Raw genomic sequence first — 18389 nt, 5'->3', positions numbered from 1 at the left:
AAAGGCTGACTAGATTAAACCAATGAATACTAGCACTTCGTCTCAAGTTTGGTTAACGGCGAACGGATTAGTTACAGGCGGCCCCCAATTTTTGCACGTAATTGGTTCCTGAAAATGTGTGCGAATGTTGAATATTCCACAGAACAGAGATCTGAAAAAGACATTAAAAACTGTATTTTAAAATATTTGTTTATAACTCATTTAGTTGATTTACTAATAAACATAATTAAGTTAACGAGACGTGTTTAAGCGTTTTTGTCAACAGTTAGTGGAACATTACCTTTTAGGCCCAAAGGGCGTTAGCCGAGAAGGGCTATTACTTTCGTTTTGGCAATTTGAGTTGAAAACTTTAAATGTCCGTTTCACTTTTCAAATTGTTGCCACCAAATATTATCGCCTTGTGTTATATATGTAAAGAAATTAAATAATGAAGAATTTGTATAAGTGCATGTATGTTTCTCGCATTGTGATAAAACAACGGTACCTAGAGCCAGCAAATTTTGAATAACGTAACCCTCCACCGAATATATGGGCATCTGGAATCCCAAATTTGGAATTTGTTTTATTATAGATTTCATATTTTGTAACACTTTAAGGCATTTTTGATTAATAAACTCAACGATTTCAAAGCGAACAATGGCAACACTGTATGGAAGGAAAAAAAAAACATTTTCATCTCCAGCGCGCTAGACTGTGTATGGGAAATTCTAAAGATACGCTGTTTTAAATATGTTGTGATATTGTTGTTGAATTTAATTCTATGGTTTAAGTGCAAAGAACCTAATATTTAATAAATAAAGGTAACACCCAAAGCGTTAAGAAAAACGTCCTTTTTGGGCGTAATGTAAAATCTGGAAGCTTTCAGATTATTATTATTTTTTTTAATTAAGAGTTCTATAACATGCTGTGTCTTCCTCAGTTGCTCCACTTACTTGAGATAAATGTTCTCTATTGGGATCACATTCTTCAACGGTAATGAAAAATTTGTCGAAATGCATGAAAGGAAAAAGTTTGCAAGAAAAAAGTAGGTATGGATAGTTTATTTATTAATTTATTTCCTCCCAAGCATTAAACCTTACGTAATTACATCTCTTCTTTCCCTTTCAGTTATGTCCTTGAAAGAAAATGGCAACGAAATGTTGCGCAGACATATCAAATATTCTATTGATACTGGATTCATAGTACATGGATATTGGATTCATAACAGCTGACATTTAGTGGCATGATTAAAACGTGGCGAACGAATATTGTTCATGATATTTGAAAAAAACTACACACAGTTGAAAGAATTCAGCATTAAAGTTTACTTTAACTTTTCCCCCTGGACTATAGTATATAATTTTTTTTACTGTCTACATTTAGTCAATTATTTAGCCAGCAAAGAATAGAAAAACAAATCGACGGGATCTGCCAGTGCCTAGTCCACATTAAAAAGCAAGTTTTAAATCTTTATACTAAATTTCTTTGATCCTTATTTAATACCAAGACCGGGCGAAAGTTCCAGCCCCCAGGAAAAGGTTAACGTACTTTTTCAATGATGTAACTAAACATTTCTATGATGAAGCGAAATTGTTGAGTTAGATCTTACACGGGATAAGACAGAGAGAATATTACTGTTTAGATCAAGGATTCCAAAAGTTTTTCTTGCATCGACCGCTTTGAAAAGAATGGTTTTCTTCATCGAGCCCCATACATTTTTCTGTATAACACACTACTTACAACATAATTATAATACAAATAATTACACGTAAATAACTTACAAACAATAATTAAACTAAGAATGTGGACAAAAGTTTTTAAAAGAATGATTTATTATATTTATGGTTTAATATTTTTTGTTTTATTATTATTTTATAAATAAATAAGTTTTCAGAAACAAAATCACAGAGTCTAATTGCATAAAAGTTCAATTTTAATGAATGTGATGACTGCTCTTGATGTTTTCATGCAGTTTTTTTTAACATTTGGCATAAAGCTGCTTAAACTAATTCTTAACTAACTAGTACCAAAATATTTAACCTGTTTTATGTTTTCCGTCATAAATTATTGACCTGACAAAAGCCCGCTTCTGTTACATAAAAAGAAAGTCAATAATGTTAGTTAGGTGACAACTTTCGCTTTGGGATATTTCTATCGAATGACTTTTAAATTCCTAAACTTAGCGTGCTTTGAATAAAGCCTGTTCTTAAACATTCTTCTTCAGGCCACCCTAGCACATTTAAATATTCAATAGCTTAAAAACGAACATTAAAAATCATCTTTTAAATTTGGTAACTGGCTGATATACACTAGTGGGCAATTGCTAAGGATGGACCACGAACGGCTGTATGGCGCATTAAAATGTGTATTTGGATGCCAAGTGAAATAATATAATGCCAGAATACTAGGGCATAATAATAAAGATAATTTATTGTGCTTTGAATTCTAGAAGGCTTTCCAAAGTATTCAAGGGACAAAATGGTCATACTGTGCTGAATACGTAAACGTGAAAAAAAAAAAAAAAAAAAATGTAATTAACGTCTGTAGGCATTTTGGCATAAAATGTCAATGCGGAATATTTTCACCATGGAGAGCGATGTAAAATTCTACACGTCGTTTCATACTTTGCACAACATTATTTAACACATGTTGGGCTAATTTATCCCATTTCTCTGTCCCATTCTGGCCATTGATAATAGTGCCGGCCCATACCCTCGGATATCGGTCCTTTCCTAGAAATTTTCTGGACGATAAGTAGTACGACTTTCACGCCTGATCAATTGGAGTCATTTGGTATCATTCGGTAACAGACTGAACCTACTCCCCGTCTCTAAGAATAGAATACGAGCCAAGTTCTATTGAGTCCAATTACGATACTCGCGATACACTTGCGAACGAGCGGTACGTTGCTGCCTGGACAATGGAATATATACAACAGGACGGCGGGCGTAGAGTCCTTCTTGATGCAAATATCTGGCTACAGCAGACGGAGATTTTCGGGGAATTTGCTTGCCAGTAGCAGCAAATTACTGATTTGTTACCTCATTAGATGTGCTACGCCGGTTCTTTTTATCGAAAGCACTAAGTATATATCTTCTGCTGGCGTTGTACTGCAAACACGACCCGGGAGCGTAATGGCAAACCGCACATTGAGTTGATCAATGTTAAACGAATTTCGCTTACTGCGCATGCCCAGAAGAGAATTTGGCGCAATAACGACTTTGGCACAATTTTAAAAGAAGATAAATATGTTATATGGTTGATATTGTGTTATTTGGGGTACACAGTTCGAGGTTTTAAAACTTGTTAGGTGTAAATTGCTTCCTTACTTGGACTGTAAATATCGATTCTAAACTACGCAAATTTTCGTTTAAGAAGGAATACAAAGAAGGAAACATTACAATATATATTAGCTGAATGTTTATTGAATATACTTCTGAGAAACAAAAGCAATTGAGTATTTACCATACGTTCCATTCGTATGTACTTTAACAAAATACGGATTAAATCTAGTTTAAATTACTGAATTAAAGTCAAAGAAATTATTATAACTGGTATTAAATGTAATTTTTGTGACCTAAATAAATCAAAGTAAAATGACACAGAAGCAAATGCAATAAGCACATACAAATTTCCGTATTATTGCAATTGTAAACAGTCGATAAGATCTACATGACGAACAGGCTTGTGTAGGGTTGCTTAGTCGCCAGTATTTTCTCCCAAGCCAATGGTACACCACTGAGCATGCGCAATAAGCAAAATTCGTTAACATTGTTCAACTCAATGTGCGGTTTGCCATTAAGCTCCCCGAGACGTTTGCTACACATTCCATTTGTCTGAATGATTTCTAAAGGCTTAAAACAACGCCCCTGTGGCTGTCAAACTCCCTAGCAGTATCTGTTATTTTTTTGCCCTTCTTCAACCTTGCCAGTAATACGACCAAGCGTAAAATCATCTAAGCGATATTGGAAAGATATGCCGAAAAATGCAAGTTCGTCAAGTGGTTCTTTCCCGTTAAATTTTACTTTTGAACAACAAATGTTAATACGCGTCAAATCCTTTATATTTTTTTCTCAGCGCATCACGTGACGAATAACTTTAACAATCCAAAATTTGCATACGCACAATCGTCCACCAGTGTGTTACAATATATCTTCTGAGGAAATACCGATATGAGTAAATTAATATTAGAACAAAAACCGAAGATGACCATCATATAGCTTTATAGCAATAAACAATTATATATATATATTAACTTTTTAACTTTTATGGTTTTTGACGATTTGTGTCCTACACAACATTCACAAAAAATTCACAATAGTCTAATTTAAGTTCCAAACTTATTTCCAGAAATGTTTTTAATAATTACAACAGATAAAGAGTATTTACTTCAAATACACATTGTTTAACAATTATGTTAAATTTAATAACACTATTTCTAAACAAATAAATGGAATTTCCATGAGAACAAAATTCTCGACAACTTTCTGACTTGTACTTGTTTACTGAAGAATTTTAGTTTCAACAATCTCTTGACCAAGCAAGTTTAAAACTTTCTGCAAACACCTACATGTATGTTCATGATATAATTATTTTTAATAATTATGATGCCGTAGAAAAATTCCAAACCTGTCCTTGTTTAAAAATTAATAAAACCATTAAAAAATCAGCAAGAAACAGAATCTCTTGATCTTCATATCATTAATTATAAAACAATTAATCTTTTTGATAAAAGAAGAAGCTTTAATTTTTCTACACTTAAATTTATTTACTGGAAAATATCTTTCAAAAAGTCATCGGTAAAATAATACTCAGCCAAATTAATAGATTTTAAAAAAATCTGTACAGATGCTGACGACTTAAAGGAAAAGATTGTTTTCTTTTCACAAGGATTTAAAGAAAATAACATACCCATGCATTTTATTGATTATTTTATTATAAAAATTGGCGTTCTAACAGGTAATGATAGGCACACTTGGAAAAATATAAAATAAAAATAATTAACGATGGTTCAAATCTTTTTACGTATATTTTGTAAATGTCTTTTTCATAATAATTATTCTATTCAATCTTTAATTTTTTTAGAATGAGTCTGTAATCAGTTTTCATTTTACTGGGTTAATCAACAAGACTTACAAGGCAAAGGAAGTGAAATCCTTCTGGTTTGCGTGATATGCGTCAGTTAGCATTCAAGAATAATTTACAGATTAAGATGAAAGATTAATTTATAAAGTTTTGTAGGCGAGAGGCATAGTAATTACTCATTTTAAACTTACACAAGATTTATACAGCTTCGAAGAAATCGTGCACACAAGCAAGAAAATTATAGTTATGACAATTCTTAGATAGCTTCAAATCTTGCACGTGCGCATTATTTTCTTGATAAAGAAATATGAAATTAAATTAAAGTATACATATTTTATAATAAGACGTTGCATACTTGATTATCACAAATTTAAGTGGGACAATGAAAAGTAAGGACTCAAAATTTTCATATGATTCTAAATTTTAGAACAGCTCTAAAAGATTTAAGGCCAGAGAAGTATAATAATTGGCCATTTTATTTTTTATATACACCTGTTAGAAAATTTCCTGTTCCCACAGAAATGATATGTGCCATTGGCACTTGCGTGGAACTGCTATGTACGCAAGTGTCACATCAGCTTTCTAAAAAAGCATTCTGATACTATATGGGTAATAATATACACTAATTATCCCATGATACTTTAACAACAAAGAACAGCAACCAGCAGATATCATCAAAGAAATGAACATTAACAAAAATTATATTTCCACGATAATATTATATTGAAATATTTGTAACAAAAATGGCTAAAATGAGAAACAAATATCACCGCTTCAGAGCAATCAGCTTGTTAGAAAATGAAGAAATTAATTCTATTTTTGTCATTTATTATTATTTCTTCCTTGCAGCACACTCGTTTATCTATTTTCAAGAAATGTTCTTCCAAAGATCGAAACATAGGCCAGATGTCTGTTGAATAAAGCCTGCAAGGAAAAGTTCTGCAGTGTAGGCTGTCGAATATTATCTCTTTCCTCCTAAACTCATCATTTTAAAAGTTTCAGTGATAAATTAACAACCAAGGTTTCAGAATAAATATTAGTAAATTTCTATTTTATTAATATCCTATTAATTAGGTTTCCAATTTTTATTGTTAAAATGTTGATTAAAATCGCATGAGATGACATTTTTTACACTAAATTGAACACACATATCCTCATTTACCTAAAACATGCTTGATGCGCCTACTATCTATAGATGTAAGACATTAGAAATAAATGAGTGTAGTATGATAGAAAATTCCCAACGATAAAATATGTCCTCAGTTTCCACTGTTAGCGGGCATGAACCCATTTTGTGCAACATGGTGGTAACAAGTTCATACTGTGATGATGTGTCGGAATCTGTCGGTGAATTACCCGGGCAACGAACCAACGACACGAGAGTGACACGAAACTCACTTATCTCACTGAAGCGTGAGTAATTGCTCGCGAACCATCGCACTTCCCTTGGTGCTGAAATAACAACCTGAAAGAAATAGAGTACTTGGGCCTCTGAAAGATGTCGTTGTTTGGAAGTTATGCTGCCCTTATTGTTTATGATTAAAGCGATTATGATATTTAAAAGTGATTAAATAGACTAAAGTGATCTTATAGTATTTTATACTATTAATGCGAAAATAAATAAGGAATCTTTTCTTTCTTTTTTTTTTTTTTTTTTACTCAAGTTATACATAATTTTTGTTGTAGTTCTAATAAAAATTTAAATTACGAATTAAATGAGAGTTAGATCATAAAATACCATTTTGTATTGAGAACAATTTTAAAATTCAATGCATACTAGAAACCGGATCACAATGTGTGAAATCAGTGCTTCTAGTCACTTTACATACAGTCATTCAAATAGCCCTATGACACTACCTTTTCGAGATTCGATTACTACTAATTTATGGCATTGGAAATAGCGTAATTATACTTCTGCAATAAGTTATGAGAAGTTGTAATTAGAGATAACACAACGAGGGGCTTTCATAGCATTTTTTCGAAGTCTCCAACGCCTGTGTCCTTATTTTCATCACAGAAGGATTTCAGTACAAGAATGACCTTGTAGCCCTTTAAAATCTAGCGACATAGAAGGTAATCAAGACCAGATTACAATGAATTTATTAGGCATATAATTAACTAAATAACTAGAGTTTTGCTATAATAACACACCAGTAATTTGGATGAATTTCTTCAGATGGTAGATATTTAACCCTCGAATGGTTTTTATTGAAGGGATAAATAATAATCAAGAGATACAATGCTTCCTAACAGATAACTACTGATAGTTTCACGCAGCTCAAAAGACTTAAGTTTAAAATTAGCTACATCTGGTCAGATAAGGTCAGATCTGGTAAGACCAGTCATTATGATTTATACCTTTACTGTAACTTCTGCTTCCACTGATTTCTCACCAGAAATTTAAATCAGTTAGAAAGTACTTAAGATGAGGTTTTCAGATTACAAGACAAAGCGTGTTTCAGCCTTTCGAAGGCTCCGTTACTAAGTTTCGGCAGCTCTTATGTGATTGTAATTCTTCGGCTTTCGTTTTTGCAGCCGACATTAATTGCTACGCCGGTGAGAATTTCTGAGCCAACTTAAAGTTAAATTATGTAGTCTTTGACTACAAGGTTAAGTTTTAAATTTTGGCATGCGTTTTATGGTCAAGTTTTCATTTAATAAAAAGGTTGTTTTTAACTTTTTCAAGTCTCTGTCGTTAACTTCAGGTACATTAATAATTCGCTCCAAGTCTGGTAAGAGTTTTAGTTTATGCTACTAAAGAAGGTCAAACTCTATAATACTTTAAAATTAATGCTTAAAGCACAAGAATATCAAAAAGAAAATGCACATTTATAATTGCAGAATATCAGCATAATGCATACAATTAAATTATTAATGCTTATTCTAGCCAACCAGATATGGGTTCCTGAACGAAGGTTTCATGGAAGACCTTTTTGAACTTTTCTACAAGATCTAGTGCCTTGCATAAATTGTTAGTGTTCTAGTACCTTTAACCATCAGATCTAGCCATCTCCTCCCATCGATTAATAAAAAATTTAAATAATATGACAGAGTTAGATATAAGAATTCATACCACTCCTTGAGTGCAGTAAAACGTAGTATTTAACAAGTGAAATCAATTTAAATTGCACGCTTAATTTGGAGGAAATTGAATAAAAATCCCTTAATTAGGAAGAACTTTTCTCTTCTTAACATTCTCCCTATCAAAGTAGCACATTATTTCTGACTGAATATTGATTTAGCTTTTTATTGTTATCAGTAAGAACTGAAATGAAATTGATTTAGACATAGAAATTATAAATCTATGGATGAGAGAGTGAAAGTTCTTCTGAAATACATTTATATCACAGTGAAATTTCAAGAGCCATAAACATAATTGTGGATGAAATACTTGTTGATATATGTTATAAGTTCTTACAATATACTGTTGAACGCTTACTTGCTGTTGAATTCAAACAATTAAATTTCAAAAATTATACATTAAAAATGCTTAGCGATAGTGAGATTTAAAATGTGCACTGATTATGCATTATTTATTATGCATTTGTTTCGAATAATACATGAAGTATATAAAACATCTAGTACATGAAATTTAAAAAAAAAAAATAAGCAACTAGAAATGTATATTAAGGCAGTAAGATACCTTTTTTCTTTTCGTACTTATCAAGCATACGTTAATTTAATAATTTTACGTTGAGTTATTTAGTGGATAGCATAATTATCGACCTAAGCCTATTGCCATGCTTGTTGGGAATGCAGAGACGTGACACAATACATTATTGGAAATTTAACCCTTTATGGAAGCACGACTTTTGTGTACAAATATTTACATGATGTTGGTATTATATGATTTAAGATAACTCCAATGAAACACAGGTGTTCAATACCTTACAAATTAAATCAGCCCCGCTGGCTAAACTTGAAATTCCAACTCAGGCTAAACGCCATACCACACTTTCTGCAGGTAACTCTCGTCTGCCTCACTTGCTGGATTCTTACCGCGAGGGAAGCAGCTGATTAGCTGACCGCAGCCAGATACATGGCACCTATAATACTCGCGCGTAAGACCTCAGGTTCTAAAAGGTCTAAAATCGTTTTATGTCTCCTCAAGACCCACTTCTTTAATAAAAACAAGGAAAGTCAGCCCTGAGGGCTCCATGAAGAATGCCTTACCTAGGACCTCCTATTATATAAATCGGACCCTGAAAATAGTAACATCATAAAATAATACACTACAGAATTTAAAACAAATGCAAATATAAATTCCCCCCTCCCAGATCTAGTACCTTTTCCTAGCATAATTCAGTAGGAAATATTTTTAATGGATGTCATCCGAATTGGAACATTAAGAGCTCTACAAAAATGTAGGGTACCAAATACAAAGTAACACACAAATAGTTGTCCTGAGACTATACTGTAAAATAATTAAACCCTATCTTCGTGTAAAGCGGTTGTATTCCAAAAATTTATCATGTCTAAGTATCGAGTACTGTCTTCAAACGATAGTGATATTGTCTGATGGTTAATGCGACAGCAGTAAACTTTCTAAAAGCTCGAGTGATAAGAAAATGGTTCTAAATCTGCAAAGCAGCACTGCAATAATTCTTTCTTTCCCACTATTAAATAACGACTATAAATCATTAGTAAAGCTTTCAGAAAATGAATGAACAGAGGTACTATCTCGAATTTGAAAGAAAAGTTATTTGCTTGCTCCTATAAAGCTCTCTTCATAATTTTTTTATTTTATTCTATGATATATGAAACATGAAAGATAAGTTAAACTCTCATGGATACTTCCATCTTCTTAAAAAAGAAAAGTTGTTTAAAGAGCGAGATTTATTTCTAAAATAAAGAAAACAGTACAGAAAAGACTTAGCTATTTAAAATTATTTTTAAAACTTTTTTTAAATAAGATTTTATTTAAAACTAACTAAAAAAATCATTAATGAACTGAGAGGAGAGAAATAATTTATCATATAGTTTAATAGGAACAAGAGATCAAATAACTCATTTTACAAAATCATCTACAATTTTATATCATCACTAATAAAAGCAGGAGGCCTCTCTGATAAAGTTAATGGCTTATACTTTTGAAAATGCAATTCAATTATTGAATTTCATTATTTAAATGCCCACGCTTTTACTGTTCATGAAATAAACTTGTAGATGAATTTTGTGAAGAGAATAATTTTGATCTCTTGTTCCCCATTAAATTACATGATAAACTATTTTTCTTCTTTAAGTTCACTAATTATTTTATGAGCTTTAAATAAAAGCTTATTTTATAATAAAAACTTTTTATTTTGTAATTTTCATCTTTTTAGTCTACGCGATACGTTATCGAACATATTATTGAAGTGAAAAATCATTTCTCAACAAAAAGTAACCATTATTTTACTCTTAACAATTCTGCCACGTCAAATGGTTAAAAAAAAATCCAGTAATTGTGCCAAAAAAAAGTTCTCTATACGTACAGAATACTAATGATTTTTTAACTGAATCGATCATGTTCATATGAAGCGAGCTGTAATTGAACAATTTTCATTCTGAAAAGGTCTATGGAAGTTCAAAAATTATACACAGATGTTCAAAGGATGCCTTCCATTACGCATCTTACGAGTATCGACGTCTGCCCAGTAAAAAAAAGAATGTCTAACCTCAGAATGAGTCATTCAGCTCCAATAAAAAATAAATTTCGGACCTTTAAATGGGTTATGAAAAACGGAGAACACTTCTTTCTGTGGAGAACCTTTGACCTTTATGGGAGAAACTTCGTGAGGGAAAGACAGGCAGCAGCAAACTTCCGAACGCTTGAACGTGACCTATCGGGTTGAAAATGGAGAATTCAGATTCCTTTCTTGTATTCTTATGGGAAAGTATTTGATTCTATTCAGTATAAAAGGAGGGGATAATATAATAGACCTAAATATTGTACCAATGTATTCGGTTTAGATAAAAAAAAAAAATAAGTGTTAAAGATGGGGGCGTCTGCATTGTTTGCTACTATAAAAGAGTGTTAAAAAAAATCCAAGAAAGGCGTACAGAACAACTCCCGATAGCCAAATAACATGGAAAATTTACTATGTGGTGTACTTCTTAAAAATTTCCGATGTAGATACAATCGATTTTACGAATTCCATTTTTTTTTTTTTTTTTTTTTTTTAATCTGAAAGATATAGCTTTTAATTCCACAGCTGCTTTAAGTGCCTCATATTCTAACAAGTTATCACAATCATAAGACTTAAGTTGAATTTGTTACATAAATACGGAGCTAATGAAACATAAATATTTATTGATAGCCAATACACTGTACTTTCGATTAACAATATCCACGTTTTCCACGTTACGGATTATCCCCGCATCTTCTCTCCTCCACCCCCCCCCAAAAAAATCGGAGACTAGAGCATAAACAAAAGGAAAAAAATTGTGAGATTTTAGAAGAAATTCAAGATCGAGTCTTAATTCAATTAATTCTATTAATTTGGCTTAAAAAAATTTTGATAGTTCTACAGTTCTTCGTTAAGAAAAAAAAAATGATTCTGTTGAAGAGGCATAATACCATGAGATATTTATAAAGATTTTGAAGGCTCTATGGGTTTAGGCCAGAGGTTCTCAACGCTATGCCCGCAAGCACCATGGCGTCAGCCGATCGTTTAAACGTGTGCCCCCCCCCCTCCGCTGTGCGATCCCAATAAAAATGTTTTAGCTTCCAATAAAATTCTAGGTGAAAGTTTTCTCATTTTTAATGAAATAGAAATTACGTCCAACACGGATACCAGCACAAAGCGAAATGCGACCGATCTCTCTCCTAATGTGCATGTATCATTAACTGTATTCAACTATAAATTCACCTTGAAAAAGTAAATGGTGCCCGCCGTCCATTCTATTCGCCAGATATTCTAGAATGTGCTCTTAGGGATAAAAAGGTTGAGAATCCCTGGTCTATCATTACCTCCCTTACCAAAGGGGTTACATAATGAGGGGCGGAATGGACCTTGGCCTCTCCCGAAAGATAGGAAAGCAAAAAAATTTTAGACTTAAAAAAAAAAAAAAAGAAAAAAAAAAAAGAGAGAGAGTTTTAAAAAGAAATAATCTAAAAATATTTATGATCTCAGATATTTGCATGAATGAAGGTAATACCGTATTTAAAAGGAGAGAGAGAAATGTTCACACTCTGCAATGATTTTGGCAATGAAATAAAAGATTGTTTCCTAAAGCAAAAAACAATATTCTTCCAAAATTCTGCATAAAGGTGAGTTATAATAAAATTTTTCTGAATAAATATTCGCTCTAAAAAAAAGTTCTAAAATGACGTTCTTTCTTCTAAAACGACTTCTGATGCTTTGGTCTCAATTGCGTCTTTGCAGCTTTTCATTTATGAAAAGTCCAATAAACTACATTTTCCTTACATGTGTTCCGAATTCGATATTGATAACCTTTATAAAGGGCTAAAAAAAATTTTTTTTAACCTTTTAGTTTCAATAATGTCTTAAACATCCATATTGATTAACACAAGATGTGAAAACAGCAGCTAATATTGTAGCAGAATTACAAACAGAATGAAACTAAAGATTTCGAGAGGAGCCTAAGCTAAGATACGTCTTCGATCTAACGAAGATTTAACTTATTCACAAAAAAAAAAAAAAAAAAAAAAAAAAAAAAAAAAAAAACTACCCAGCTCTTCGTAATAACTCATCGTGACATCTCCTGAAGAGCTGTGATAGAGGAGGACAGTACTCTCCGATTTCGCGGGAACAGGAAGATTTTTGAAAAACGCGGGAAGAAAAATCCCGGAAACAGAATTATTTCTTCAAATTGGCCACATTCACGTAAATAAGGAAGGTCTGCTCTCCCCTAATTGTTCTTGCAAGTACTGCAAAATTGAACCAGTTCTCATTATAGAGTCATTTAGAAAAACAAGGTATCAACATATAATGTTTTTCACACGTACCATTCGGCCAAGAAAAAAAAAGAACTTTTCTTTTTTAATTCACAAATAGTGACAAGAAGCATCTTTTAGCACTGAGGTTCGAAGGGGTTGGAATATGTTGACTCGTGAAATGAAGGTAATCTGATAAACTTCAAACAGCGAACTTTTCAAGGCACAGTAGTATAGCTCAAAGTACAAATTTGATTTTAAATTATAAATTTTTAGATAATAGCTAACAGTTACAAACCTTAAACTTTTTCTTTCTATCATAATTTGGAAAACTTTGAATGATATATTTTTTCTAATAAATAAATCAAAATACAATGGCAGTATTGTTTCCGCAATTATACTAAATAATTCAAGAATATTAAATAACAATAAAAGCGAGAATGACGAGATAAACAGACTATAAACAAACGAATCACATGTTTAACGTAGGTTCATATTCCAAAACCAGGACAGAAAACGCAAGGGGTTAGAGATGGTGATAATGATAACGTTAAACTGAGCCATCTAACTTTAGGAAACGGAATATAAAGCCTAGTTTTCTTCACTTTTCAGCTTATCACAATTCAGCAGTTTCTGTCAGCCTACCCAAGCGGTGAATATCGAGTTTTCTCAGCTATCCTTCCATGTCTAACGTAAAAAATCTGATGTATACACCACATGACTTCCTTGTATTGGAATATTAAATTATACGCATTTTTTCTTGCATTTCATTTAAACTTATTGGATTGAATTAAATCTACTTCGCCGACAGCGCATAAACCACAATAGAATAAATGCATTCCTTAAAATTCACTCTAGTATTTGTTTATAGCGACACTCTGTCGCTAGATTCACTGAACAGTATTAATAATTATATAACAGTTAACTTATATAATAATTTTTAACGGAAACTAAGTTAACTGTTATATAATCCAATAATTATATAACAGTCAACTTATATATTTCGTTCATATTATAACTCATAATGCACAAAATTTATATCATTTAAAGAATAGAATTATCTAATCGTTGCCACATGTTCTATTCAAATACTATAATAAAGCTAGAATGATGTATAAAAGAAATTAAGAAAACAAAACAAAAAAGAAACAGTTTTTCACACACGATTGAGTATTTCTCATTTAATTAATTCAGTTCTCACTTCGCGAGAAGGCAAAAATACATAAAAACTCAAAATATCCATATTAAAAATTACGAAGTAAATCTTAAACGCTTATTTCCTCGAAAAAATTCCAAAAAGGATTAAGCATGATTTAAATAATAAATGAAGGCGTTATCTTTGTTGTTGCGAAGCTAAGTTTCTCTAGATTGGCAACAAATCCACTAGTCTCCTGTTTCAATGTAAACATCAATGGCCGCCATTAAAAAAGGCTTAGCTGCAATTAAACAACTTTAAAATTGCTGATAATTCTAAAAATATTGCACACAGATTTACTAAAGGCATAAAATCCTTAACCGGAAGATAAAAACAACATAATTCAATCATTTTCAAAGCAAAAAATGTACGATTTACAAACATATACGAGTAAAGAAACTGAGATCACTGAGCCGGGTAACAGAGTGGATATATATATATAAATATATTTATATACGTTTGGTGCGGCCGATTGCAACCAAAATACGAGTGCACATCTACCTGTTATAGCAGTCCTATATACAAAATTTCAACGTTCTGAGGCTACTCGTTTTTGAGTTATGCGAGATACGTACGTACATACGTTCGTACAGACGCCACGAAAAATTCTCTTCAGAATTCATTTTAAAGCAGTTTTATAATTTTTTGAAGGAAAAGAGTATTTTATTCTGTCCTTACTTACAGATATCATGCAAAAACATCGTTAAATTGCATTCGATAGCGGTCAAAATGGATATTTTCGTTGAAATATGCTGCCTGAAACTTTTCGCGATTACAATACTTCCTTTTTACTTCGTACAAGGAAGTAAAAAGGGGCCTGGCTCTACAAATTTTGCCACATAGTGCAATAAATATTTCACTGCCACTTTGAGAATAAATTATAAATTACTTGTAAAATTTAGATCAATTTCTCTAACCCCCAGAAACTTACTGCCTAGTATAAATGTATATTTTGCACCGAATGATAGGGCCGATCCTGAATGCGAAAATATGCTTGACAGCTTATTGACACTTTTTACGCCAATCATACAGTTCTTAAAAGGCAATCAAGATATCCTGCAGAACTGCTCTAAAACTGACAGTTGTTTCAGATTTAAAGTCATACTTTTTTTCCTTAACAGCACAAAACAAACGCTGAAAGGTACTTCCACTTCAGGTCTGTTATAAATAAAAGCGAAATTTCTCTCTCTTATTCTTCCTTTCTAAATAATAGCGAAATTTCTAAATAATAGCGAAATTTCTAAATAAAAGCGAAGTCTTTCTCTCTAATCAATTTGGCAAACTGAAAAATGTACTAACAATTAAAGAAATTTCCTAAATACCTGTACTTTCATTCATTGCTGCAGAAGACACAAAAAGATAAGACATGAGCTTCCTCAATTTTTTCCCTCTTTACATTACGTTATCCTCGTTAAGGTAATTTTTTTTATCAAATTTTAATATTTGTTATCTTAAATAAATTGTCTGTTAACATCTACATCAGAGTAAATTGGTAGTTTTCATTCACTTATATTTCATCGGGAATAATATTTGGAAACTGGAATATTTTTTTTTAAGTTTTTTCAATCTTTTCTCAGTTTGTCATATCAATATGCAGTTTTCTTAGTAAGATGGGAAGACAAAAAAAATTTTTTGTCTTTTTATTATTATTAACTTTTTATGTGTTAACTTTATTTTTTAAATATAACGTTCTTCGCACTTACGCCATATAAAATTCAGTTCATCAGCAAAATCACAAAATATTTAAAAGCTTGGGTATCTTTAGAATTCCCGATAAACAGTCTCGAGCGCTGGCGATAAAAATGTTCCATTCCGTGCACGACTGCCACTGCTCGCTTTCATATCACTGAGTTTGTTAATCAAAATTCATTTAAAATTTTACAAAATACGAAAAATAAATAAAACAATTCAAATTCGGACTTCCAGTGCCCATGGTCAGATAGCGGTCTAGAATTCTTATTTAGAAAACTCTTCTCACAATATTTCAATCTTCCTCTTTCTTAACGTTATCGTGATCATTTATTCGTAGTTCTCGTTCAAAAGTTTCGATGGAGCAAAGGATATAGCAAGAGTTAAGTAGCTGTTAAAATTTCCAATGGATGTTTCCAAGTGCTATCTAGTGTAAAATTTTTTCTTAATTCCAAATGGCAACTCAGAATCACACTATTCTTCACCTTCCCTGACGATCCGCTTGATAAACTCCTATAAAATAATGTTTCATGCCAAAAATGCATTCCCGAGAAAATAAGGGTCCCCTTCGCCCCTATCTACGCTTCTGGCTCTACTTTAGAATTATTTTTTATTTAATTAAATAAATTCTTATATTTTTTATTTAATTAGATAAAACCTAATATCTAAAATAGCCTTAAATAATTTATAAATAATTCTATTTTAAATTTTCAGGTTGTCATTTTTTTTTTTTTTTTTTTTTCTCTTTTGGTTTTCAAATCAAGAAATAATAATAATAATAATAATAATCAGGGGTGCCCAAGAATTGTTTCATAATAACATAACTTTTTTTACGAAACCATTACTTCACCCTAATTAATATTTCACCTAATATTCGAAATAAATGAATTATAAGTGAAATAACTTTCGGTAAATGCTCCCAACTAAAAACTTATGTAAATAATTAAAATAAAGTTAACTGGGTGAATATAAAATGGGATATAAAAATATAGTTAACTCACATAAAAATATAGTTAACTCCCGATTAATCGGGAGGGGCAGAGTACTGACTTAATCGCGTTGCGGATTACTTCATTGACTCTTGGTAAGACACCTTATTTGGGTAAAATACAAGGGTAATACAAACAAAAACATTGTTCTTTCTGCTTTGAAGAGCGTACTTATTTTAAAAATCTTATTTAATTACATAACTAAGTGAATTTATTCTCCAAATTAGACTACTTAAAAATACAGTAGATTGTTATGCGTATATTTTTGTAAATTATAATATGGGTTATTCCATGATTTCGAGTTAACAACTGGCGTCGTTCCCTAGTTAACGGAAGTCTACTGCAAATTATTATTTATTAGGTGTAGTGTTTACATTATTAGACCAACATTTATTATTTTTTGCAGCCTATTGCTTTTATTTTTTGCTTTCTTACTTTAACTTTGTAATTAAAATCAAATCAAAAAGTAATAAGCAGAATTACCTACTGCTTTCTGCTATTAAAATCAAAACGCAAAATTACCTGTTGCTTTTTTAATCTAAAGAAAAAAACCACATATAAATCAATAAATAAATGAAATAGTACTATTATTTAATATTTTTCACCCAACAACACTTACCAAAGCTTATAAAAAGTAAATACAAAACTTACTTTCAATATATCGTCTGCTAAAATCCACCGATTTACTCCGATTAGTCGGCGGACGGCGCAAAGGAGAACCGATTACAGTGATCGCACGACCGCTGTACTTAGCGTCCGGTAATCGTTTGTCCTGAGAAAGTCGTCCCGCTCCGTATGTGTTGAACCCTCCCCCAAAGCCACTGCCAGCGGGAGAAAACTCCTGTGGTAGGGGGTCGACGGACGATTCCGGCAAATCATCCAAAATTTCTGACGGAATTCGTCGGCGGAAGAATACACGCTTGGGTGGTGAAGTCGTCTGCTGTTGCTCCCTGAAGTCGCAGTTTATTACCACATTATTATTCCTTTCGAAGGATGGTGAGTTGTTCTCCCGCAGAGCGATGACCGAGTCTTGTCGTTCGAATGTAGTGACTGTTCGATTTCGGACGGACATTTTTTTTATTTGATTCTTTATTTTGTTGCCACTTCTGCAAACTTTCCGCGCTGAGCTGAGCAAAATTGCGCACTTAACCGTTCAATCGCCTACAGCGATTTCCCGCCATTAGGTTCGGATGGTTTGCGCTTGGGGATTTCTGCAATCACAGTAGTAGGGATTTTGCTTCGGAGTAGGGATCTGATAGGATATTTTCTTGGGATTCTCGGATAACACTTTACGGGAGTTTGAAAGAAATCCCAAAAAGGAGGAAACGAAAAACTTCATAACGGAAAAAAAATCCAATAATTTGGTAATTTAAATCTCAGTAATATATTCATATTTGAAATTTTTCTTATTGAACATCCCTAATTATTTATGTCAGGAAAATCCGTCCATATTTTGAAGCTGGAACACGACACGCTACGTTACGCTACCAAGCTATTTACCATCCATGTGACTTGGCAACTGTTGCTACTGCGCGAGTAATACGACCCTTTAATTTGCCTTTCACGTGACCTA

The 18389-nt window shown here is 32.1% G+C and overlaps 1 protein-coding gene across 2 annotated transcripts in view; it reads right to left on the bottom strand.

Moving 5' to 3' along the window:
* LOC118183251 (heat shock 70 kDa protein 12A-like) overlaps window positions 1-17986 on the bottom strand; it is a 118163-nt gene extending 100177 nt beyond the window's left edge. For both annotated transcript variants that reach the window (XM_035352720.2, XM_035352721.2), the window contains exon 1: window positions 17468-17986. In XM_035352720.2, the coding sequence (XP_035208611.2) occupies window positions 17468-17888 (421 nt within the window). In that variant the 5' untranslated portion in view covers window positions 17889-17986. The remainder of the gene's footprint in view (window positions 1-17467) is intronic.
* Between the last annotated feature and the right edge of the window lie 403 nt (window positions 17987-18389).

This window comes from Stegodyphus dumicola, chromosome 5 (assembly GCF_044657685.1).
Source record: "Stegodyphus dumicola isolate Sdum_Otavi_A_Nest chromosome 5, ASM4465768v1".
In the NCBI taxonomy this organism is placed as follows: Eukaryota; Metazoa; Arthropoda; class Arachnida; order Araneae; family Eresidae; genus Stegodyphus; species Stegodyphus dumicola.
This window is presented reverse-complemented; position numbering and strand designations above follow the sequence as displayed.